The 26,800-nt window shown below is 36.1% G+C and overlaps 1 protein-coding gene across 1 annotated transcript in view; it reads right to left on the bottom strand.

Annotated features, from left to right (window-relative positions):
* Window positions 1–26,800, bottom strand: part of LOC150088225 (uncharacterized) — a 691,583-nt gene that overhangs the window by 443,938 nt on the left and 220,845 nt on the right. Inside the window, exons 5-6 of the mRNA XM_090369395.1 lie at window positions 19,251–19,296; window positions 5,480–5,552 (exon numbers count right to left, since the gene is read on the bottom strand). Of these exons, the coding sequence (XP_090225521.1) occupies window positions 5,480–5,552; window positions 19,251–19,296 (119 nt within the window). The remainder of the gene's footprint in view (window positions 1–5,479; window positions 5,553–19,250; window positions 19,297–26,800) is intronic.

The raw sequence follows: 26,800 nt of genomic DNA, 5'->3' as shown, positions 1-26,800 counted from the left end.
ACTCGGGTTTTTTTTTTTTTTTTTTTTTTTTGTTAACCAGCAGATCCGATCCACTTTGACCTGAAGCTTGTCAATATGTTGCGAAAAGGTCGGTTTTGGGTCAAACGTCACTCTAGTTCAGAATCAGGATGCCATCGACTGAAGTATGCAAGTGACGAGGATTCTGCTTGAGGGGAAAAAAATCACTTGTGCTGATTTGGAGGGGTTGAGAATTAGTTTGAATCTTTAAATATTTTTCCGGGTCAGTTTCTGGATAGTGATGTGCTGATTTGGTGGAGGTCGGTCCCTGGTTCTGTCGTCGTGAGAATTTTGTAGTCATCGACGTAGCGCTGATACCTTGCCTGGCCAAAGTGAAAGGGACAAGGACCACTATAAACAGGATCCCAGATAGTGCACCAGCAGTGATTTTATTGGATTTTGTGTCGTGATTGTGAGGCATCTTGATGGTTCTTTTTTTCTTTAAGTAGAAGACGCAGGAATCAAAGAATATTTCTTCGCATGCAAAATTAGTTAGAGAATAAAGGTTACGGTTAAACTACATCTTACTCCAAATTGAACTGTAAAGGCAGGTGGGCACTGGATCTGGGGAATGAGAATCTTGTTCCACACATGACCGGGTTATTTTATAGTATGTTCAAGTAACTTGTAGAACCTGGTTACACAGGTTCTTCCACAGTGCTACAAGTGGAGCCAAAGTATCTTACACTTGTTTTGTTCTTCAAAAGGCATATTTCACGTACATTGTTATGCAACATATTGACATGATTACATACAAGGAATCTGTAAATAAGGAAGAAACGATTTCCTAAGTGTTGGAGTACTTTTTATGAAATTTCTAAAGGGGAAGGTTGTCTGTTTCGTAAGAGAATGCATAATGCTTTTTCTTATGAAATGGATATTCATTTTAATTCTAATAAAATATTAAACACGTAACATTTTAAAGGAAAAAAATGGCAGAGTTTATTGAAAAAAGCTGGGAAGGACTTTAATGAAAATATTCAGATAACCTATTTAGAGGACGAATTTGACGGTGTTTCGAAATTCTTGTGGATAGCGTTTTCAAGTTTAGAGGGAGTCAAAATAAGGCGGTTGTAAGAACTGTTTATATAAAAACCGCTGCACTATTAATTTTTTTGAAAATTTAAAAAACATTGTGTGATTTATAAAAAAAAAAAAAAAACACCATGGGTATGAGGATACGCTGCGCTATATTTAATCAATTATGCGATAATTATGAAATTGTCATTGTTAAATATACTAAAAATTGAATGAGGGTAAGTTACAACAACCGCAGCACTTTTTAAAGAAATTAAATGAATTTGGAAAGAGCATGTAGTTTATATATATATATATTTGAATAATGAACAATAGTTGAAAATGGTAGTGAAAGAAAATAAAGGAATGAGTTTTTATTTTAAATTTATTTTCAGTACTATTAGTTTGTATTAGTCACACACGCACCGTATATATATATATATATTAATATTAATTATATATATATATAAAACAAAAATTGTATGGACTGGGTGCTATTTTATTAATTACAAGTGTTGTTTAATCTTTTATTGGAATTAATTAATTCCGACATATGTCTTTCTCCCAAGAAATTGGAGGGCCATTTTGTTTTTTAATGCTTCTTTTAAATTGCTAATCTCTTAATTACTGCATAAGCAATTAAACTAGATTACCCGAATGGGTAACACTTCTGACAACACCGTTTCTTCACATCATAGGGACACGTAATTGATAATCTTGAAACGAATATTACCATTGTTATTATCCCAGCAATCTAGAGATATTTCAGTTGACGGGGAATGATCATAGACGAAATATCTGTCCTAAATTATAGCCTTCAGCAACTGTATTTCAGGTTGAGCGACGCATCGGCATGAGTGCAAACTGAAAGATGATACCAGAGTTGGGTGTTTTTTTTTTTTTTTTTTTTAAGCACGGAACAGAGAAGAAAGACAATGGAGAAAAATGATTGGAGACCACTTTGAGAGGTCTTCACCAAACAATGGATCAAGTAAGGGATAAGGAAGTAAAACACCGAGTGCTCTTTATATATGTCTACCCTGCCTTTTAATCAAAATTAAATGTTCATTTCAAAGATAAGGACAAACTGTCTTTGAGAAGAACTATAATAAAAAGTGCACCTCAACTCTTTCAGCTCAATGCTGTCTAAGTTGACAAGAATTCGTATTTTCTTCAGGGGAATGTTAAGTTTCTGCTGAAGCGTGTAATTCTCGAACTTAAATCCACCTATTACCACTCCCCTCCACCATTTTTGTGCCCATAAACGCTACCTGAAACATTATTGCTTAATTCTGAAGATTCAGATAAGTTCTAAGCCGAATCTAAAGGATAAAAAAGAAGATAAAAGAAAATTTAAGACGTCTTCATGGGCAATCATAAGGAAAAATATGATAACAGAGTCCAAAGTGATCCTCGAGTTTCATATCGAACACTTCGTTTCATTTATACATCACTTTACTTTTTTTGTGGTTTTGCTGCAAAGATTTCGGTTACTATAAAATTAGGATATTTGTTTTGATGCTTTACAACTAATATTCTTAACTTTTGAAGAGGAATATGTTAAAAGAATTCCAGACTGCCTCATGGAAACCATATGGAAGCTTTCTTTTGTTCCTGTGAAATCCAACTGCAGAGAGAAAGACCTGATGAGCACATATAAAAGAGAAAAATAGAAGGCGGGAAAGGGTGTTCATATTACTGATAACGACCAGGTCATTATTATTTTAATGCCTGAATCGAAAGAACTGACCTTGAATTCAATGAAAACCGGATAATGCATGCAGCGATTTGCAGTTCACTGTCTAGACTTTGTTATACAATCTAAAGTGAAAGGTCTTTTATTTTCTCAAGTGGAAGTGTTTATCTCCACCTACATCCACCTACTATCCTTTTCACGGTATAAATGGCCATGTGTGGGTGATAAAAATCACCACTGATCCTGTTCCTTTAAAGATCTCACGAATATTAATTAGCCCCTTGTTCTTTAAACCTATTTGCGACAGATCTGTTACTACTTGTATAAAAGACTGTACTATATCCATAATATAATATTTATACGTTAATTTATGTATTCATATATAATGATATGAATGAAAACAAGATTAACTCTAATTTCACTATTCAACAAAAAATTTGTTGATTGTTGTTTTGTTTCAGTGCTGGTTCTAGGATTTTATATTGAAATTGTAAAGATATTCTGCTATAGTAAAGCGCCGTTATGCAACTGACTTGTTATTAGAGTAAGCGCAGAATAAATAAAAATCAAATTTTACTTTGTAGTTTTACAGAACACCTTCTGTAAAACTTAGAATTCCCTTCTCACAAAAGAGAAGGGGATCCTAATTATTGTTAAATATTGTTGAATCCTATACAGTGTTCATTTGATTTCATAGAAATATAAAGATCGATTACTAACTACATCTTTCAATCAAACAACATAAAGGTCCAGTTTACTGTAAATGTGTACATGAAATTGTATGTGATATAGAAAAAAGTTAAATTCTCTACCAGGTACATAATGTGTCCGGCCGCTAGCATATTTAAAGTGTTTTACATTTAAGAGTCATCGGCAGGCGTTAAAAAAGGTTTAATTTTTTAGATATTAATAAAATTCATGGATAATAATATAAAATGTTTTTATTTTATTAATAATAATTACATATCGGTTACTGAAAGTATTGGTCTCTGATGACTAAAGCAGGATTATATAATTCTTACATTGAAGAGATTTTAGTTCATGACTAAATACACCATCTATAGTTGTTCCATTACGTGTAGTATTTATCGAAAGATCTGATGAATGTCCAAGTTGAAGAATCTTTTCATAAATGTGCACAACTCCTTTCCAGACTCAGAGTTCAATTGTAAAGGAAAAAAATTACATTCAATCTGAAAACACCAGGTCATTTGAAACCAGATGCGTTTTCGAATTAACGCATTTTCCAGTTTCCGAACGTGTTTTGGTATCTTAAAACCTTAATATTTCTGTTTCTAAATTCCTTAGCTTTCCAACGATATACTATGCGTCCTCATTATCCCGTTTATTACGTGAGAAAATTTCCTTGATCACATGTTCATAATTTCCACTATCCTGAAAAAAAAAAAAAACAACTGCAGTTTTCGGAGGTTTGAAAGTTTTTCCCTCTAGCATACAGCTAAGATGAAGCTTCATGCAAAATTTCATTAAATGTGGTCCAGTAGAAGATAAATTATTGTTGCCATCATAAAAGTATGATTCTAGCAATACAAGTTACAATAATTCGCTTCTGGCTGAAGCCGCTACTGTAACGCTTTTCTTTAGAAAAATTTTGGAATAACACCAGTAAAACGTTTTTAACGTCAAAATTAGATGATTGTACTGTTCCCATAAGTCCTAATCGATTTGATAAAATTGCTGAAGTCCAACAAAACTTTATGTTATGCACGATAGAACTCAATGCTTCCTAAGGGAAAGATATTTGCTGAAGCGGTTGTATTTTGCAATCTAAAGTAAACGGTAATTTACTTTTTTTTATTTTTAATTTCAGTTACCCGAACACAGCCCGTGTATTGGGCTGTGTTCTACTTGTTCTATGACGATTGCCAGCAGCCCTTTAAACCCCTGGCACCTTGCTTTCCAGGCTGCTGCTCGTTCCAGGAGAAGCAGTGCAAGAATCACTTTCACCTCTTCCTGTGGCCGTTGTTTATCTATTAGTCTCTGAATTCCGCCCCTTCCTCAAGCTAGCAGTTTTCCGACTCACCTAACATTGCCTCGATAGCATCAGCATATGCTATCGAGACAGTGTTTTTAATATTTAAGTGCATCCCATCCCTGTAGAAGTAGTTTCTCCTGTTAACAAGCAAAAACCATGCTGAGAAAAATTCTTGACAAAGGAATCCCACCGTGAATCCGAAAGGTTTCTAAATAAAACTAAATAAATGCAATTTTATTTAGTTAATATATAGATTAGATATAAGAGTACATTCGCTTTTCTTCGTCATAAGGTATCACTATATCGTGTCAACAAATTTTTTGCATTCTGTGGCTTGCTTTTCCTATTTAGAGGATGAAATTCTCAAGTTTGTGGAAAGGTAAAGCCTCAGGAGACAGGCCAACTCGGTAACGGTTCAAAAATGCCCTTAAAATTCTTTTTAGCTGCTGGAGAAAGACGTGGTGACAACCTACTCCAGTATTTTTCACCAGAAAATTTTATGGTCGAGCTCAAGAATAAATAGATAATGCTAGGAAAGGTCAGTGGAACAAGAAGAAGAGGTCGGCAAAGAACACGCTGGCTCGACACCATCAAGGATTTGGAAGAAGCTGTTGAAGACCAGACAGCATGGAGGCAGCTCGCCCATAAAGTCGGCTGGGACTGAACAGATGAAAACAACAACAACATATTCTAAATTATTATTATTAAAAACTGACATTAAAATATCCTCTCATTAAAATGCCAATACTTACGGTAGAATAGCAGTTCTATAGATAATTTGATATTCCTCATATTTATTCCACAGCAGCTTGGAAAATATGTTCCCTGTAAATTTAAACAGATATTGTTTATTATGCATAACACTTTCAGAACTAATGTATACAGTTGTTTTCAATGTATGAATTCCTTATGTCAATCTCTTTGAAAATAAATATACAATGTTTATTTATAAACAAATATTGAGTTTTTTTTTGTGATTTAAGCTGAACCCCTATATTTAGCTTTTTTCATAAAAAAAAAAACCCCAAAAAACACCATCCGTCTTAATTATGGTGAATACGAGAAAGGTACAACAGGAATGATATTTCTGCTTTAAAAACGAGCAAAAGATATTATTTGTTCTTTCAGTTAGACGACCTTGAAAATTGCGGTATCTACTTTTATTTCCGTTTTCAAGAAGTGCTGCTGTTCAAACTGTCGATTGCTCGGTTAGTAGTCAAGTTTTACGGCTGAAATTTATTTTAAATTTCTGTTTGTTACAGATCCATGCTATCTCGTCTCTTGTCTGTCGCTCCACACTACTTAAGCGCTTACTGGACGGGTATTTTATGAAGACGTTCATATAAATAAAAAAATTATGTTTGTACTCCGGAATGACAACACGGTCGGAGGAGCACGTGTGAGTATATACCCTCGTGCCTGATCTCAGCTACGGCGGCCGCTTTTAAAACTAAAGATTGGTGGGTATAGGCTACTCTTCAAAAAGGTATCCGGAAACACGTCAGTTTCATATTGATGTCATTGCCACTCAATTTCATATTGATGTCAAATGCCACTCAGTAACTTCGGTTCCTATTTTGGCCGCTAATGACACATTCCATCAAATTCTCTTTCCTCATCCTCTGCAACAGGTGTGGTCTTCCATTCTTCTTCTTCCAGAATAGTGACCTGGTGAACTACCAATGTGATTCGTGTTGATCTGGACCTAACTCGACGTTATATTCATGTCCATGAGCCATTCTCGAACAGAAAACCGGCCAACTGCTATGGAGCATTATCCTGTTGAAATAAACCATTGAAATTGTCCAAAATGTTAAGGTAGGCATCACTACGTTCATGGTTTCCTGTACAACCACCAAAGGTCACTTCATAACCCTCATTTCCACCGAATTTCTTTGCTGGCACAATGCATTCCAGCAGAAGACTTTCTCCAGGCATCCTTCACACCAGCTCATCTGATCGGAATAAAGTGAAGTGAGATTTGTTACTCAGTAGATTCTATTTCCACTGCTATCGGGCCAATTGCGGCGTTTCTTGCATCATACAAAGCTAGATTCCTGATTGCTGTTGATGTTTAGCATATGACCCCCTCTCACACGAAAACCGAGACTGAAGTTCCATACGTAGTATGTTCTTATAGACCACGACTCCTGTTGACGCTTTAAGCTCCTCGTGAATGTTTTGCAAGAATGTTTGAAGAGCTTGCTGTACTACCCTTCCGAATACCCTCAGATCAGGTGGTTTTTCCTGTCCGTTGGTGGTGGTATTACCGACACGCTTCCACTTCAATTTGAAATCATCAACAGTCGATTTTGGGTGGCGTAGAATGAAATCAATTGCACAATTCGAGAAACCAGCAATGTGGCATCCGAAAATAACACCCCTCTAGAAATCAGTCAGCTCAGCTTTACGTACCACGACGAGAACAGCTAACTTGTGTGGCTTCTTTGTCTTCTTATATGTCGGTTTGAGTTACATGTTTATCCGGAAAGGTCTAATGAACTATGAAAAAAAGAAGACGTTGTCCTTTTTGGAGGTTAGTGTATACGTTACTGTATACCTTATCAATCCTTCTCTATAACTTTAAAAAACTGGAAGCGCATGCAATCGGTCCGAAATAATTTTGATTATTGGCTTGAAGTTTTGGCAATGCGGTCGTATGCTGTTCTTGTTGCAACTGTGGAGAGAATACTTGTAGCATCCAGTGTCGCGTCCATCATTGAAAACCTTGAAATGTGGTTAACAACACTTAGCGATCCAGTCTGTGTGGATAGAAGGGCCGTCCTAAGAGAGTTATCTACATGCTTACTAATGGAAGCGGCTTTATTCCTGTTAAAGAGCGTTCTGGTATTGGAGAATGCTTCCATTTCGCCTGTCGATTTCCAACATCAATTAAGGTTTACTTGATTTTAAAGGCTTTTATGCAGGTATGGGTCCCATCCTATCCTGGAAAGGTGGAGCGATTTTCAAGTTTTTTGGCATGGCAAATAGCAGTTAATATCCATCTAGTAAAGATGTCAATTGCTGGATCTGGTTCACACACTGCGGTGGTGCCCCATAGAATTAATGAAGCAGCCTGGATGGAGCTGTCCAGATCCAGAACTTTGTGTGTTCTGGCAAGGGTTTGAACTTTTGGTTTCGTAATATCGAAATTTGAAATCGGTAAGAATGCCGTGAACATAGGGTGGTGGATGATTTGATTTCAGTGACTGAGTGAAACTAGATGTTTCAGTGTTTACAGCGATTTTATCAATAGCTTCATCAGTAAGCAGGTAAACAGCGCCAACGTCAAAAAAGACGGAATATGACGTTACCATTATTATTTCAGTAAGCGTTGAGAAATGGGATGTTTCGTGACCATATTCGTATTAAATATTATGAAAACGCCTCCTCTCTTTTGTTCTTGCGTGAATCACATTGCACTAGAAGGCCTCTGGGGATGACGCAAAGCATGAAAGTTTGATGCGGATCTAACTAGGTTTCTGGGAGGCAAAAAAATATCAGGAGTCGTGGAGAGGAGGATAACATTTGTTTTGCAATTTCTGGTTTTATCCTGATTGACCGTATGTTCTGAAATGTCAGTCGAAAAAGTTTAGTTCCTGCAATCCTGGTTCTTGCTGAGGTAGCATACTATTCTAAAATTATCTGTTAAGTGAGGTCCGAGGTCTTGAAACAACGATTTTACTAGCGTGCTGCGTGGAAATCATCAGGGATGTCTTGATCTTTCCAGCCATATCATGGTTACAGTAAACAGCAATGTGACCGATTATACTGGATAGTTTAGTGTTTGAGTAGACCAAGAAGATTGTTAATTGAAACGTAACTGCGCGTCAACTCGATTGGTCTAGCACATTGGTTTGCTTGTATTCGCTTTTGAACGATAAGAATTCTTGTTTTCTCTTCTGGACAAAAGACATAACGATTATGTGCTGATTGCCATAACATGGCATCGCCAAGTTAAGCTGATCAGATTGGCAGTCACTGTTCGATGATGCAAAACGGCCATTCGGGGCTCTTTAAAACAAAGTGCGGACGGATTTTCGTTTTAAAGGCGGCGACCGTAGCCCAGTGGTCTTACGTTAACGGCTCTTGCAAACGTATTCAAGATCAGAAGGAGGCATTCTATTGTAACTGAACGAACTACAACTTTAACGGTGAAGATGAAGATAATCTCATCACCAAATTTCTGGAATACCTGCCCGTGGCGAAATCCCAAGCGTACGGAGGTCATCACGGTCAGCTTGTACAAGAGTTGTTGTTATGAGATATGAAAAAGAGCAGAAACTATTTTCAGTGGTTCATTTTGCAGTGTACATGTGGTCCTCAATTTCTCAGCAATGTTCTGGTTGCAAATGAATCATATTTTACAAGAAGTGGAATACTCAACTCTCGAAATACTCATACCTAGGCTGAAGAATACCCATATACGATTTTCAGTACTGAATATCAATATACATTTTCCTTCACTGTATAGTAGAGTGTGGTGTATTTTATTGTTCCTTATTTATTTTATTATTATTTTTTTTTTATCAGCAAAGTATTTCAGAAATGAAATACCTACCTTTTCTGCATAAAAATTTGTGGGAACTACTGGAAGACACATCCTTGAAAATAGGAAAAGAATAGAATGTAGTTTACGCATGACGGTGCACCAGCCCAATTTTCGCGTGATGTTTCTGACTTTCTAAATGCAGAATGTAATAACCGATGGATTTGGTCACCACGATCATCTGATCTCAAACACTTAGATTAATTTGTGTGGGGTCAAACGAAATTCATGATTCATTCTATACGTATTACCACTTAATACAAAATGTAGATTCTCATTTTGGGGCTGCTGAATCCATTTAGATTAATCTCAAACGATAAGACATGTAGGAAATCGTGGATTTAATGTACTGATTGTTGTACTGAACGAAATAGAAACAACAAAAGTAAAGTAATGAGAATAGTAATTACAAGTTATTATTAAAATAATTTAATTTTGATTAATAATTTATTAAATTATTAGTATTTATTAAATCAATCAATTATTTTAAGTTATTATCATAACTTAAATTTCGATTGTGTTGAAATATCAAATTTGGAATTATATTATTATTATTATTCCAAATTTGTTATTTCATCAAAATTAACTGAAATTTGGGTATTCGAAATAGGAAAAGAAAGAGGTATTTATTTAACATACTATAGCAACAATACATCTTCCTTAATTAGAGGATATATGAAAAGAGGTTTCTCATAGAACCGGTACCAATTCTGCAAGTCTTTTTTTATGGTTGTGCACTCCCCATCAGCAATTTGCTCTACCCTTAATTCTCTACACTTCACAATGACATATTTAATAATTTCAGGTAATTCAAAGAAAAAAAAACACCTACGATTTAGTTATTCACTGCTGTTAGCATCCATTGTGCAACAAGAAAAAATTACAAAATTTCCCAAACTTATACTTTTGCACATATCACCGCCTCCACGCAACCACAAAACACTATTACGTTTCTCTTCTTCTGCAGGACACACGGCATCTGTTATTTACCTTTATGGCGAGAATAGAGAAAACAATACAAAGTTTAATTCTTAATATACCTCCTTTAGCAGCTTAAGTCAAAGGCCAAGGACAGTCACATATTTTCTTCAGTTTTTTGCTAGTCAACTGTGTAATCTCATCTCCACTTGACCTAGTACCTCACTGAACTGCGCCAATGACCAATATGGTTCTATAATAATGCTACAAAACAGGCACGAGACCAGTACCATGCTGGGTGCACAAATAACGTATTTTTCGGTTTTCAGTATGTACAAACAATTAATTAAAGTCAAATGATTATGTCGAAATTCTTGAGGATCTGGTTGAAACTAGTTTCAGGGAAGGAAAAAACCATGCGACCCTCGCACAAGAGCAACTAACTCAAGAAAAGCAGTCTTTCTCGTCTAGATTGGAATCAAATCTAGCCAATAGCGTGGAAGAAAATCGGTAGTATCCACAAAGTCGCTTAGCATGAGGAAGGTTAATTCATATCCGAATATATATTTATCTGCTGTTGTCATGATTATACTAATGAGAAATGTCAAAAATGGAATTTATCCACAGTATTGCAATGTTTTTGTTAGGGGAAGGACAAAAGAAACAAGCAAACATCTTGGAAAGATAATAGAGGTTTTGTTGAAGTATTTTGTTATGAAAGATCTTTTTCCCTCTTTTTTTATTTTTTAGATTATTACAAATAGAGGTGTACCGAAGGGAAATTCTTAAGAAAGAATTGTTTAAGATTAAGATGCGTTTAAGGCTAAAAGCCTCAAGCTGCGAGCACGTTTAGACTATATATATATTAAGTGCAATAGCATCATTAATACACAGTCATTTCTGAATTAACAGAATATCTATAAGGCGGCATCGTTTTAAGTTATATCTCATATTGTGAATACCTTCACAACGAGTTGCCATGATATTGCACTACTTCAAATAAGTAACGCTTCACCTAAGGAGAAGACTAATGTTATTTATTCTCAGATAGGTACCACCACCCTCTCCTTAGGTGAAGCGTTACTTATTTGAAGTAGTGCAATATCATGGCAACTCGTTGTGAAGGTATTCACAATATGAGATATAACTTAAAACGATGCTACCTTATAGATATTCTGTTAATTCAGAAATGGCTGTGAATTAATTATGCTATTGCACTTAATATATACATAGAAAGTATTGTTTTTGCCAGACTCTCAACAAATCAATCGCTCACCAAACAAAGTTTACGATAATGAAAAATATCGTATTTTAAGTAAGAGAATAAAGATTCTAACAATAAAATTGTACTTTGTTAAAAGTAGGTATATTTTTATTTAAAGTTGACACACACATACCGCAGTTCGCTGGCGAAACTAATGTTAGTTTCGCCAGCGAACTGCGTGAAGGGATGTCAGTTGGTACGGTTGTTGAAAACCTTGTGGGAGGAAACGTTCTCGCTGGCTGGGAGAAAGAATTGTAATTGTGTCTCCGCCTTAATCGCATGAAGGCAACAGAGAAAATATTGACAGTAAAATAAATATCGAAGTATAATAAATATATTAAAATCAATCATAAACAATTAATCATACTTAATTTAATTCGAATTTCATTGGGCAGACTGCAGAATACGCAGCTTAAAAAAAAACAAAAAAAAAAAAAAAACCAGCCACTTTAAAGTGAGAAAAGAGAGAATCGTTCTATTAAAGTAGAATCGACTTCCAGCCTCTTCCAAATCTCGATTTTCCAGTAGTATTTGAATACCCACTTGCGCTCATCAGCTGTCAAATTCCTACCCATCACTATCTACATATTATCTATTGGAAAATAAAATAAAATTAAAATAAGCCACTGTACGCGTACTTTAGCCCCTGTATATCGTTTAGTAAAGCAAATATAAAGAAAAGCTAAAATTGAAAATAAAAATTATTATATTAAAATTGAATATATTATATCTCTTGAGACAGGGAATATATACGCCTTATGATACCCTTAAAATAGGAAAACTGAATGAATCATTTACGAAATTATCAACCTTTCTTTTTTTGCTAGTACAAACTTTTTTGTAATAGCAAAATTAAAACGGAGATGAGAAATTTAACTCAGAAGAGAAGAAGAAAAAAAAAAAAGAAAGAGCGATAAAAATAACTACCTGAAGAGCACTAGGTAGTCGTTCCTGCTGACCTGGTCAATGCTGTTTTATGTTGGGCAAGGACCGGTGCACTGAATCAAGCACGAAGGCGGTAAATTGGTAGATGATGAAATAAAGGGCGCCATTTACATAAGATAACTTTATTTCTCTCCTGGACTGTAATCTGATCATTTTAGAAAAATAAAAGGCCAGGGTCTAAAAAATTTTAGCTCGTGTTCTTTTTGTGTATATTAACCGGAATTAGCTTGGTACAAACAAAGATACCCGGATGGGAAAATAATAGATGGATAAGGCTAGATATCGAAAGGTTTTAATAAATAGATAATTACCATCAACCATGAAGCTGTTTAGATTTTAAAAATACCCGCATGTGCAATAAATCGTTATAACAATTTTAAATAAAAGATACGTTTAGAATACGAAAATGTTAAGATTAGTTGATGGTTAGGCTTATCTATCTCCACTCATCATAATTCAGTTGCATATATAATTTATATTTATCTAGAAACAAAAAAAAAAAAAAAAAGTTTTTATGTGGTCGAGTAAGATTCTTTTGTTGTTCTTCACGGGAATTAAATATATCTTCTTTCGAACTGGTCAATTTTCAGACAGACACAAACTAGCTGTTTTCAACTGTATATTTTTCAGTGTTTTTTATGATGGAGAAATTATGATCATCAGCTGTTGAGAACACAAACCTAGCTTTTCAAAACAAGAAAGACCACCCACGTAACCCCGATCGCTAAGAAATCTCTCGTCACGGTTGCACTCACTTCCTCTTGCTTCCTACTCCTTATCTTGTTTCCGCTAATTTTAGTTCTCAAGAAGATCGTCAACCCGATGCTTTTAAGATTATTATTATCCCAAAGAATCCAAATCCCAGAAAACTACTTTTTGGTTTATTTCGCTTTTTATATTTCAACCAAAACTCCAGCGAACTTAATATTATTTCCATTGAAGGAATTATTTAAGGCATCGGAATCAGTGAATAACACCAGCTGTTAACAAATACGGTTTTTTCAGTGTTTCATAATTATTTTCCGATATTATTTCCACTATTATAACCGCATACAAGTTATATACTGGAATAAAACGAACGGCTATATGATATTTCATTATTGAGAGTACTAGTACATATCATATTTAAAATTAAGTATACTTATTTCAGGCATGGATTATGAGTGAAATATCATTTTATTAAAACGACTGTTCGGAAAGCAAAAAAGAAAACATACTTGAAAAAAAATTTCACCATAAGAATAATTGTACTAGGACATCGCAAAAAATTTTTTGCAACACTTTAAATTGTTATTTTCAAATATAATTTCAACTAATATACTATAATTACTAAAGATCATTACGTGGGAGTTGATGACGTTTTCAAATTAAGGAAATCTTATACCCACATGGTAAACAAAATTTAAACTCAAATTTTGTTTGTTGAATTTCCTGGTACAAACCCTTTACCCGTACTGTCAGTTACTAAACTTTTTCGGACTGCGTTTCAGCCCCCACTGTGGTAAACCATCTCCGGGCCTGTGGTTCAGTTGCCTGATCGTAAATGAAAATCGAGAGTTTCCAAAACCAGAAGTCATGGAGCCATTGTCCATCACCAAGATACTCGGGCATGGTGTTAAAGATAAAAATGAACTGCATGCAAAAAATAATTTTGATATTATATACTTGGGATTTGAGTCTGCCCAATGATATTGATACTATTGCATATGGGAAACTATTGTACAAGTTTGAGTAGTATGGCATTAAGGGGAAGTTGCTGCTATGGATAAAGGGATGGTTGAGTGAGAGAAGAAAGAGTGGTAATCAATGGACGGACACTCTTTCTTCTCTCACTTAAACTGCTCTTTGTGGACTAATGTGATTAGTAGTGTCCCTTCCCCCAAGGGGTCCATTGTTGTTTTTTCTATTTATCAATGATATTGATGAAGGTATATCAGGCTTAATGTTTGCAGACGATACGAAGGGTGACAATGACAGCATGTCACTGCATCAGGATCTAGAAAAGTTGAGGAGATGGGCTGAGAAGTGGCAACTGAAGTTTAATATTGACAAATGTAAAGTATTGCAAATGGGTAGCAGCAGTCCCAGAGTAACGTATCAACTGGGTGGTACTACACTCAGGATGGTAGAGAATGAAAAATACCTGGGGGGGGGGTAAAATTGTGCAGTCTGATATGAGGTTTTCTGAGCAGTGCAGATAACCTGCAAGAGTCGCCTTGTCAATGATATATAGAAATTTTTCTAGCAGGTATAAGGAGATGACTATCTTTCTTGAGTACTGTATATAGGTCTGGAGGCCTCATTTTAGGAAGGATGTAGAGCTGCTTGAACGAGTACAGAAAAAGGCGACGAGGCTGGTGAATGGTACAAAGGGTTGGTCTTACAAAGAAAAATTTAAGTTTTGCAAAGTGCACTGTCTGGAGACTAGGCACCTGCGAGATGATCTGATTGAGGTGTATAATGCCTTCAATGGTTTGCGCAATGCTGATTATATTTTTCCTCTCCAAGATTAGTCGCCTAAGGGGCCAAATTTAAATTGAGGAAAGACAGTTGTGGAACAGATGTGCGGAAATTTGCCTTTAGCTAGAGGGTGGTTGATTGCTGGACCAAATCTCCTGTCGTTGCAGTAGTTGACAACTTAAATAAATTCAAGGCAGAACAACAGAAACATGGAGAGTTAATGGATGGGTGAATTGGGCAGGTTTTTTTTTTTTGGCTGACGGTATATAAGCTTGCTTTTCTTGCATCATATGCTTTTACTAATGTTAATTTCATTAAAATCTAATAAAAAAAAAGTAAAAAGTAAAGTGCAGCCTTTATCAACCCACTGCAGGATGGAAGCCTCCTCAACAATTCATGTTGAGGGGGACCATAATCTGCCACGCTGGTCCAGTGCGGGTTGGCAGATAGACCGTATTCAGCAGTCAGGGGCTTGAACCCCGGTCTACTCAAAGAGCGTGTGCTACTGCACTCCCGCTCCTGCCCACTCGGCTACGGAGGCCTAAAATCTAATATAAATCGACAATTATTATTTTTTCCCCCAAAAGTCTGTTTTTTTTTTTTTTTTTTTCGAATCATGACGTTTATATAATCAAAAAGCGATAACTGAAATTTATCCTATCTTTTTACAATTTCATAAAGGCCAAAATATCATATGATATTTTATAATTTTGAAGTTAAAACCACATTATTCTACAATTAAAATAGCAACATGACTATGGTCCCCTAAAATGTTTTACAACTGCAGCTGAATGAAATGTAAATATCTGTGCGTACTACAATTATATTTGAAAGTATTAATAATTACAGGCCGGTTTTATAGTCGCTTGAAACTTATTCTTTCTTAAGGACGTCATCTGATGATCTTTTTACAGGCTGGTTGGGGGAAATAATTGTCAACTCGCTATATACCACATGTTACACACCTTAACGCTGATGTACTTAAGAGAGCTGAGTACCCATTGTACCAGATGGTATCTTAACCCGAAACCATCTAGTATTGAGAAATGAAGAAGATTCGTAAATACTAACCACAGTTTCTTGTATAAAGAAATCAGTAATTAATGTCAAAAAGAAATTTACAATAATTACGAAAATACTGTATCTCCCAAGTGAGTTACTTCATTCGTGCAAAGTGATAATCGATCAACACTGGTTTCATTTGCGAAAATGAAATGTACAGGACAGCCTGATACTTGCCTGAAAAATGTCGCATCAGTAGCTAATCGAATGTACTTCAAACAATTGGTGGAGAATTAGAAAACTTGGTCTGAGAAAAGGGCACAGCGTTATTTTTTCTGATTTTGACTGCCTGGAGAAATTTTAGTCCAGTGAGAGAGCATGGCTTATGCGCTTTAGAAATGACTACGTTCATCCACGAGACGACCCAAAGCAAGCAACTAATATCCATTTTAATCGATTTATATAATTTTAAACGAGATATATCCCCAGACAGTCATGCCAAAAAAACGTAACACAGTATTGCGTTATTTTCACAAACTATTTCAATATCTACGCCCAATCAGCACCCCGCTTCTTTACTAAATTTCTGTATTGGGTCAACGCAGCCACCAACAGGGGATATTTATTCACATAACATTTTCTGTGGGAAGATTTTCTTCTGCGCACCACTTGGCTGCCCTCATTACATTAAGTCGGATACATTTATTCATCGCTCGACACAAAGTTGCCAATTGAGGATACGCGTTGTGTGATGAATGACCCGAATAGATTCGAACTGGTCACAATAGTGCCTGGGAGTTTTAATGAATAATGGTTTCACCTACTGGGTGATGTTATTCTAATAAAAATGGTATTATTTATTTTAGGCTGATTCGTGATATGATTAGCAGTTTCTAAAGAAGAATAATCCTAAGCTATCCCACTGGCTCACTCACTCTCTGGCGGCACTACGTGTCGCCAAAGAGTCAAGACATAAAATCACAACGCAGTGTTGCGCTACTTTTTCAGACTATTGGAATATTTACTCTGAAATAGCATCTCGCTCTTCTTACCTAAATTGATGCGAAAAACTGTTTCTTTTTTTCCTACAAAATGCAATTATTGCAACACGCCAATATGAAGGAAAAATTGATTAAAAGCTATCAATTTGACTGTTGTAAATAAGAATTTGCTGATAATGGCACATTCCTGTAGAAAATTTTTATTAATGGCGAGGAAAAATTCTCTTTCTGAAAAAGAGAGAACGGACAATGTTAGAATACGGGGAAGTAAAATTCCTATGTCGAACACGTCGGAGATAATAAGTAGGTTATGTGTATGTTAAGCACCAAAGTAAATAAGAATACGAGGCCTCAATATCTTTGTATCTGTAGTTAGTTGTGTACGTTCTTCTATCGGTATGTTATGCTGTTTGTTAGACGAACAATCCAAGTTTCCCTCAAAAATCCTCGCAACCCTCGCCCAAAACCAACTAATTTGAACAATTTTTATGGATTTGGGAAAAATCCATAAAAATTGTTCACATTATTGAAAGGATTCGAACTCAGGACTTTTTCACTCGGTGTGAGAGGTCCTTAATTATAACCACTGTGCTACACGCGAGGGTGCCAGCGATAGCTTTAGAGTGATTTTTTTTATGTGTTATCACTATTGAGAAAGTGGTTAGGCCATTCTTCCTAGCAAGAGCCCTTGTGCCAATAAATCTCAAGAGCACGTTAAACTGTGGATAAACCAGATGTTTCACTTGAAAATAGGACGCCATTTTCACCTTCACAAAGTAATTAAAACAATCCTAAATGAGAAGTGCAGGCGAAGAAGCTTGGCCAGCCTCTTCGCCTGATCTCCCTTTAATTTCTTTCCTTTGTTAAAAATTACGTGTTATATGAAAAATTACGTTTATGTTCCACTATTTTTAGCAAGTGTGGACATTTTAAAGGAAATAATACAAGAAGATATTGCAATAGGTCAGCATTTCATATTACGAAATGCATATTAATGTGAATAAATAGTTGTGATGTCTATGGAGCGCCATTCTTCCGAGTCAATATAGTAGATTCACCACTTGTCGCATGTCTTAAGATATTGGGGGTTAGAGCCCCATCGTAAGGGGGGGGGGGTTGATTTTCGAATACGTCTTCAATCGTGTTGTAGTCTGCCGATTTCATAAAGAAAGAGTAGGGTTTCCATCGTGTGAGTTATTCCTGATTTTTCAGAACAAACAAAATATAGATCGGCTCGTAAAAACACACATATGTACATAACATAGAGACTGAGCAGATAATGTACCAAAATATTTCCAGCAAATGCAATAACAAGCAGACGCAGAATGTAACCCACGTAGCTCTTTTGAGTTTGGGTACTTAATGCAACTTGCTTATGGTTTTGTATCAATAAATTCCAATGCCAAAACAAAACCACAGGAAATCGGAAGAACAGTTTTGGATAACCTGCATATAGTAGTACTTCGTTTCCTATCTCACTGCTTCATAATAAGATATCGCCAATATGCTAAATTGATGCCCATAAATCTTTAGCCTCTTCTGAAAGGTTTTTGAGATCTTTCTCAACATACAGACACGTCGAATATTAATACTGATTCAATAGTGTAACAAAATACCCTAATTAGAGACAGTGTGGCCAGCTGGCATTGTAATGTGTTATAAGATGACCGTTTTGACCAACCATGATAAGTACGCCATCCCTGTAAATTAAGCTTCACTGCACTACGTATATGCTACTCAGTGAAGTTCATGTTGAGAATTTACATGATATTTAAAGGAAATCAGTTTAATCAGGCTAAAAAATACAGTAAATACCGGTAATTAATTAATTCTTGGCATTATTAAGAATAATTGTCTTTACCTCATCAAACAGTGGAATATCGATTCTATTATCCATAAATTTACGATAAATTCATAAAATTATTAAAGTAATTTTATGAATGTAAACCAATTGGCATTGTTGTATTGGTATACTTGAATCATACACAAAAATACAGTACAGTAAAAACTACGTTTTTATGTGATATCGAGAATTATGTTAATATAAATATGGATGGAAAGTGAGAATACTTCTAAGCTCCCCGACTCCTAAATGTATTTATTTATGCTGTCGCTTCCCGGATTCCATTGCCCTACGGCAACTGTTTTGTCACGCGATGCTTTTTATTTGTTAATTCAAGCAGCACGTCTTTATTGGAAGCGGTTTTTATTTTAATTCAATCAAAGATTTTAACGCGTTAATTTAGAAGTGTCTGTATCACGCACAGAATTTATCATAACTGTATTGAAAGGTTTTGTCTTTGAGCAATTTTTCCGTGATGTCTACAAGAGGCGTATGAAGAACACATCACTACTACTTTCTGAGATTAAGACTTCTTACTTACCCACTTTAGTTGAGCTGGATTCCCAATCTTCCATGGCTACTTGTAACTGAAAAGGAAAAAAGCATGATTAAATGACTGAATAAAAGAAAAATTTGAAATAAAATTGTTTATGTCTTGAGAATTTGGATAATTTGCATAAATGCGAACAGCACGAAAATAGGATGACTTTTATTAATAGTTTACGTTTTAAAGTTAAATGAGTTTAACCTTAAAACGTAAAAAAAAGAATTATGGTCATAACTTACACTGTCGATAGATTACACAATGTGAGAGATCACAAAAACTTGTTTCTTTATGATAATCACCTGCATAAAGCAAATTTCTCTTGCGGAACCGTGATGCGGTTCAAGATCCATGCAGCGGAAAAATCGACCGGTAGTCTCTCACTTAATATGGAAGGTTTTAAAATATCTTGATGGCCAATACTTTGTATGTTTTTAATTCGTAATCGAAATGAAAATTTAAGAATATCTGCTTCATCGAACCGCGTGTTGTGCGTTTCTTAAGTTTGACTCGTGCACCGAGCTCTGATTTTGAATAATCTGAATAATCAGAAGTGAAAATATAATGATGATAACATTCACTCCTTTTGTAACGCGTTGTCTCACTGCCCATATATTTTTACAGACAGCCCACCCGGCATTTAAATTGTAGCCCAAGTATCAACAATGTAAAGAAAATGAACAAAGTACAATGTATTTACTTATGGAGTGAAAATAATTGCCCAATAAATAAACAAATGTTCATTATTGTAAAAGAGATGCACGAACGATGACATACGAAAACACATAATGCACACAGGCCAATTAACACTATGGAGGTAGTATTGACGTGAATAATAACTGAATACATCAATATTAATAAGAATTAAAGTAACATTGAGGTGAAGTTTACGGTGACAGTTGAGCAGACCATCATACAGCCAGTGTTATTCGGAAGCACATGGATATCCCATATTTGACACATTCGCATTTTTTTATATTCGCCCTCAAACTGAAGGATCCTGTTGGGCACGAAAGCCAGAGATGTGTCCAAATTCCAGACGGTTCCGGATAATTGATGGAGCTAGCTTGTTCCTAAGTCGGGGGTCATGGGATACTCTACTGGCATACGTCCCAGGACACAAGAGTGTCGATTCATCCAGTAAACCATTTAAAAGTGGCTACCAAACAGATGTGGACATTTACCTTCCATAGTGAAATTGAGCGCGTAGCTGTCTTATCAGTGACTCCGGAAAGGAGTCACTGTCTGTAATATCAGCTATTTAATTAGCTAGTGCCCTCCAGAATACATTGAAAGAATGGAAATTGATTCTCTCAATGCTCAGATATCAGCACTGTGTAACACTCCGGGCTTATATAACAAAATCCATGGGGGAATGTGGGAAGAAAGTTTCAAAAACAGAAATTCAGAACAGCATAGGAAACAGAGGTTAAAGAGATAGTTAGAGAAAACTTTTCTGCAAATAAAACTAAGTACTTATTGGAATATACCAAGTCGTTATTAGATGTAAAGGTAGTTAGAGAAAACTTTTCTGCAAATAAAACTAAGTACTTATTGGAATATACCAAGTCGTTATTAGATGTAAAGAATATAAGGATATGTATGAAAGAAGCTAAAGGAAATCTTGGAACTCTTCCAAGTTGCAGATTCTCAAATTTGCAATACTGTGACCTCCTAAATAAAACCAATAATATTATTAGATTTCGACAAGAAATCTAATAATATTAAATGTTGAGACAGATATTATGCATAAGTTCACGTTTTTATTTCCACCTTAGCCTTGAAAACAGTTGTAATACGCTAATAGAATTGCAGTATTCTGTCAACGAAAATAAAATATCTTCATGATAGGACAGTTCAGCGGTTATTGTGATGTTAAAAAATTTTGGTGAAGAGATGAGGGATTTTTCTTGGGAGACCAATATGGTCTCTCAAGGTGGACATTGTGAATTTATTGAAAGAGACAGTATCCGAAAGTATTAAAATAATTGTATAATATCCCTGTCAAAGTCATGATTGGTCAGCTGGAGGTTATCATCAGATTTATAACAATAGGGATCTTTATACCATCAGTACAGGATATGTACATTGGTTTGTCAATGAAGAAGGAGCAATATGCATTGAAACAGTGTCAAAAAAACCCTTCTTGGGGCTCATAGAATCAAGGGTGACAACCCTTTCAATAAATCGGCTAGAAAGAAATGGACGGACCTATCCACCTATGGAATAATTTTTGAATCAGGTTGAGTGCACGATTCACGTTACTTCTATCCAATCATCTACAAAACTGCAATTAAGGATCTGTATATTAAAAGATGACACTGTATCATAATTAGCAGCTTTGAGAGACTTTGAAAAAGAGTTTGGAGCTCCCTAAAAGAAACTAAGTTGTCCGATCTCAAAAGTTATCGATAGCCATACCCACCCCAAAAACCCTTCTAAATGTAGGATATTACTTCTGGTGTGATTCAGCCTGAGCTACAGATCGATGTTGAGCTCGTTCACAGCCATCAATAGAGCGGCACAGGAATTAGTTCTTTGATTTTAATATGATCAATCTCGTTATCTTTTCATTCCAATTACATCCGTTTGGAATGTAATTGGCACGTTCAAATTCTTCATGTTTTTGATGCGAGTCAAGAGAGTACCATCGATGTTGTAATTAGGTGGCCCTGTTGTGCTTTCTCGCACTGACAAAAGCTCATAGCAGCATATTTGCTACCATTGAGTTGCACTAGGTAAGGTGCTCATCGAGTGACCTCTGCAACTCGTCATTATGTCTTGCTTCATTAACGCGAGCGAAGGTATTCGCGTCGTCAGCAAAAAGAAGAGTGTTTTCCAGAAGTGGTGCAGCGCTGCGGAGATCGTCGATGTAATTTTTGAATTTTCAAAAATCTTTTAATTTATGTTAAAATTAGACTATTACCATTCACAATTTAAAATTTCTAAATTTAAATTAACCTATCAACCGGGTTTTTTTTTCTCAATGGAAAAGTTATTCCCTATATTCGGTTTAACCTAAAAACGTGATAGTCGTACTTCTAAAACGAATGTAAACTGATTTTATTTGAAGAAATGAAACGAAATCACAGCGGTTATATGTAATAATCGCTCTTCAATAAAAAATTTCAAATATAGAAAATGTCTCATAGAAAGTAAAATCGGTTTGCGTTCGTTTCAGAAATCCCCCCATGACGGACTAAACCAAGGCGGGAGAGACAGTGTTCCCATTGAGAAAGTAGCTGATTAGCCAAAATTTCAATTCAGAAATCTTAAAAATCTGAAAGATCCATTTAATCCATTTTAACAACAAATTCAAAAAGATTAGCTCACATACGACAAAAAAAAAAAAAAGATCCAGATGACAAATCAATTCGCCTAAATATAAAATTAACCGAAGGTAGACATCGGTACTTTTTAATTGAAATACCCCTTGCAACTTATTTTCAGTTCTTATTGGTACATGTTCCCATTTCATTAATTGCTGAGACTTCAAATTTCAACTGCTAGCCAAGAAAAGTTGTAAAACAGGTTTTACGAGGGCATTATATGATTCTAACTGTTTAGGTTGATTCTAACAGTATCGGATTAAAGGAGTTGGGTGAGGAAATATATTAAAAATTATCTATATATACCATCGATAATTTGAAACTTATTGATGTTCACATCAGTAACCATGTTTGAAACAAACTGAGGGTTGCACCTATACGCTGCCTAGAATAAAATTATTTTAACAGCACGGGTGATTGAAACTTAACTCCGTATGTTATTATCTATACGGATAGCGTAGTGTGTCAAGCGTGGCTATGAGGCCGTGTTAAGTGATACAATGAGGCGACACGAATATTGTCTGTATGCTGCGTGTATTCTGTAGTCGATTTTTCCGTTTTTTTTGGATGAAAAACCATATTCGAAGGCAAAAACCTTACTGTCCTCGTCCAGACAGACTAAATCAGCCACTTTGAAAAAAAAAGCCCGTAGAAATTCCTCACGTCATTGAATTTGAACCTAGGCATTTCCAGTCAATGTGGAGGGAGGGAGAGAACAGTGGTTATATCCACTCTGCAATTCACGAGGCCTGTTAAAGCTTGTGATTACATTACGATTTTCATGTTGTGCAGTGTGAAAAACCTATCCCTGTATCTCATCTCGGATATAACAGCCTCGATTGCAGACTACAAATTCCTTTATTCATCGATGGGATTCGACTTCCCCCCCCCCCTTTCAAACCAGTGGCAGTCAGTGATATGTCTTGCCAACTAACCTCGGAGGTTGCTGTTGTAGGGTTTTAGGCGCATCATCAACTTATATTGCGCTGTATATAAAATGTCTGTAAATTGCGTGCGTTCTTTGGTCGATTTACTTGTAATTGGGATGTAATTGACATATATTTTTAGGAATTTATAATTTACAATATCTAATGTTTTTAACAGATAAGCACTCAGCAGATTTGCTTATGCGGTGCATCTTTCAATACTGAGAGATTAGCTTAACAGCAGGGGGGATGCTAACTGAACTGTGATACAATGGGTAGGCCAGTTTGACGCAGTTCGTGTGTACAGAAAAAGGGCTGTTGCCAACTGACGGTAGCAGGGGACAAAAGAACGCCCACACCCCTAAAGTGGTTTCATACTCCATCCAAAGGGAAGACCCAGATCAGAGAGCTCACCGTGTTCGAGCAGTAAACAAAGTCCAAACAGGCCGACACGGGAGGCACTCTCAAAAATTTCACAGGCGGTGTCTTGGAAGTAAGCGTGACGGAAGAGGTAAGTGGTAGCGGGCATCCCAAAGATAGTTCTACAGATTGCTTAGTGCCCGGATGTTCTCGACACAAAGAAGGGAGCTCGACCTACCAGACGCGGGTCGGGACGACGAGGAAAAAATGAGCAAATGAAATTAAAGATGAAGAGGGAGAGAAAACTATGATTGGACGAAAAATAAGGGAGAGTTGGAAACAAAAACTCTGATGCAGGAAGAAGAAGGAGCCAGAGCCGGAAAGTCAGAGTCCCGAAGCCTGGAAGGGAAAGATCCGGAGGAGAATCCCGGAGAGGCGTGAGAGTGGCGGAAAGATATTTTTGGGAGTGCGGGAAACGCATATAGAAAGTCCGATTATGATAGCTGAGTGGGTAAAGGTAATAGCGAAAGGCAGAATGACCCGGAGAAAGTCCTGAGTGTGGGAAGATCGGCGTGGAGGCAGAAAAGAGCTGTAAGCCTAGCAGATCAGGGAAGAACTCGGAGGAAGACCTGAAAGATCGGAAACTCACCCAGGTGGTAGAAAAAAGATACCAAGTAAGTCAGTTTAGTGAATTTTACTAACGAGAACGGTGTGGTAAAGAAATCCATGGGAGAAAATTGGACAGGACAGTTTGAGAACTATTGTAACGTAAATACTACTATATTGTAAGGATAGGAATAAGATATAATAGAAATAGAGGGAGAGAGAAAGAGAGTGAGTGAATGTTACTCATCTGTGATGAGAGATATTGCTAAGAAACTTAAAGAAACTTGTTAAAAGTAAGAATTGATTTCATGAATTGTCTAATTGCTATTAACGGAGTGAAGTGTATTCAGTAGAAATCTCCTGCATAGAGTATGTAAGAGAGACTGAAAAATTATTGGAGTTATTCAGTTTATGTTGGAAACGATATATATATATATATATATATATATATATATATGACCATATAAAGGTGTACAAGATAGAATATTTAAGATTTAGTATTAAAATAAAGTGGAAATTTATGAATTATTCAAGAAGAGTGATTAAGGGAGGACACCATTTCATGTATGATAATAAGTACTGTGTTGTAAAATTTTGATAATCATGAATATATAGTGTGTGTAAATAATAGTTATACAAAATGGTAAATAAATACTTATGTTAATTCCCCTTGTTTCGTTTTAATAGACTGACCTCAGAGCTATAATTAGTAGTACGAACTATCCAAGCTAGGGAAGCTAATATAAAGAGAAAAAATAATAAAATAAAGTCCTCAGTACTTGGATCTTCTGATGAACAAACAGGATAAAATTAAGGGAATAATATATTATGCAGCAGGTAGCGTGTGGGCCTTGGAAGGGAAGTGAGGACCCCCCCCCCCTGTTTAAAGGAATAAAGAAAATAACAACAGCCTTTATGGTTCCAAGGAAAAGGGGGAAAGAAATAGCTAACGGATAGATTAAAATAAGGTCTATAATAATAAAGTATATAAATAGAATAAATAATTAATCTCACCCCCCCCCCCCCATATACTATTTGCTGGACAGAAAACCCGAGTTTCCGGGAGGATATATGCTTTATTGACTGGATTCGAACTCTTTTCCACCCGGTGAGGGGAGGACGATGATTATACCAGCTGCGCCCCCGAGGGCAACCTAGGACACGATGTCAGGGATAATACTGCACAATAATGAAAAATTGTTCAACAGAAATCTAATGGATTTCGTGCACTCTTTAATGCTGCTTTCAAGTAGGCGGCCCGTTTTTGATTAGCACCTTCACTTCGCAAGATATTCCATGTTTTAGTTATCGCGTACTTAGGTTTGGCCTATCTGTTCATCTTAAATGGATTGTTGATTGAGTACTGCCGAAACTGTCAGTTTATGGCAGTTTCTAGACTATTCTACCCCACCCACCCCTTGCATGTCAGATGGAAATTTAAAGCGAACCACCCAAACAGATCAATCAGTCAGAGGTATGTGAGTCAAGTAATTAAGTCTGACGTTAACGTTGAATGTGCTTTTAAAAATGTCACGTCAGTGTGTTAATTCACCAGATGGCTATTGTTATGATTGCGATGATTACATAATTAAATATACAACGTACAAGTTAGTGGAAACGCAACATATTAATACGCAGCTAAACTCTGAATTAGCACAAATATGCAAAGGCGGCATCGTTTAAGTTATATCTCATATTGTGAATACCTTCACAACGAGTTGCCATGATATTGCACTACTTCGAATAAGTAACGCTTCACCAAAGGAGAAGTGTTGTTACTTATTCTCAGCGGATGTCACCACCCAGATGGCACCGTTTCGTATTGTGGAGTTATACTTCATAACTGTTTTGTCATCATTGCATCACTAGGTATCCTAGTGATGCAATGATGACAAACCCACCCACCAAAAAAGGGCCAAATAGCCCTGAAACGGTGCCGTCTAGATGGTGATATCCGCTGAGAATAAGTAACAAGTCTTCTCCTTTGGTGAAGCGTTACTTATTCGAAGTAGTGCAATATCACGCGAACTCGTTGTGAAGGTATTCACAATATGAGATATAACTTAAACGATGATTATACCAGCTGCGCCCCCGAGGGGCGCAGCTGGTATAATCATCGATGCTGCCTTTGCATGTTTTGCCGCCTTTGCATGTTTTGCTAATTCAGAGTTTAGCTGCGTACTAATATGATGCGTTTCCACTAACTTGTACGTTGTCTAAATCTCTCGCAGCCTGAGGCTAAAGCCCTTAACACATTTAAGCAATAATTAAATATATAGATATGTATAATGCCCTTATTAAAGGAAGATCACGAATTTTAGAAACG

The sequence above is a fragment of the Mastigoproctus giganteus genome, chromosome 3 (genome assembly GCF_048544385.1).
Source record: "Mastigoproctus giganteus isolate SK-2022 chromosome 3, ASM4854438v1, whole genome shotgun sequence".
NCBI classification, from domain to species: domain Eukaryota; kingdom Metazoa; phylum Arthropoda; class Arachnida; order Uropygi; family Thelyphonidae; genus Mastigoproctus; species Mastigoproctus giganteus.
The sequence above is the reverse complement of the archived record's forward strand: the minus strand, read 5'-3'. Positions and strand labels throughout refer to the sequence as shown.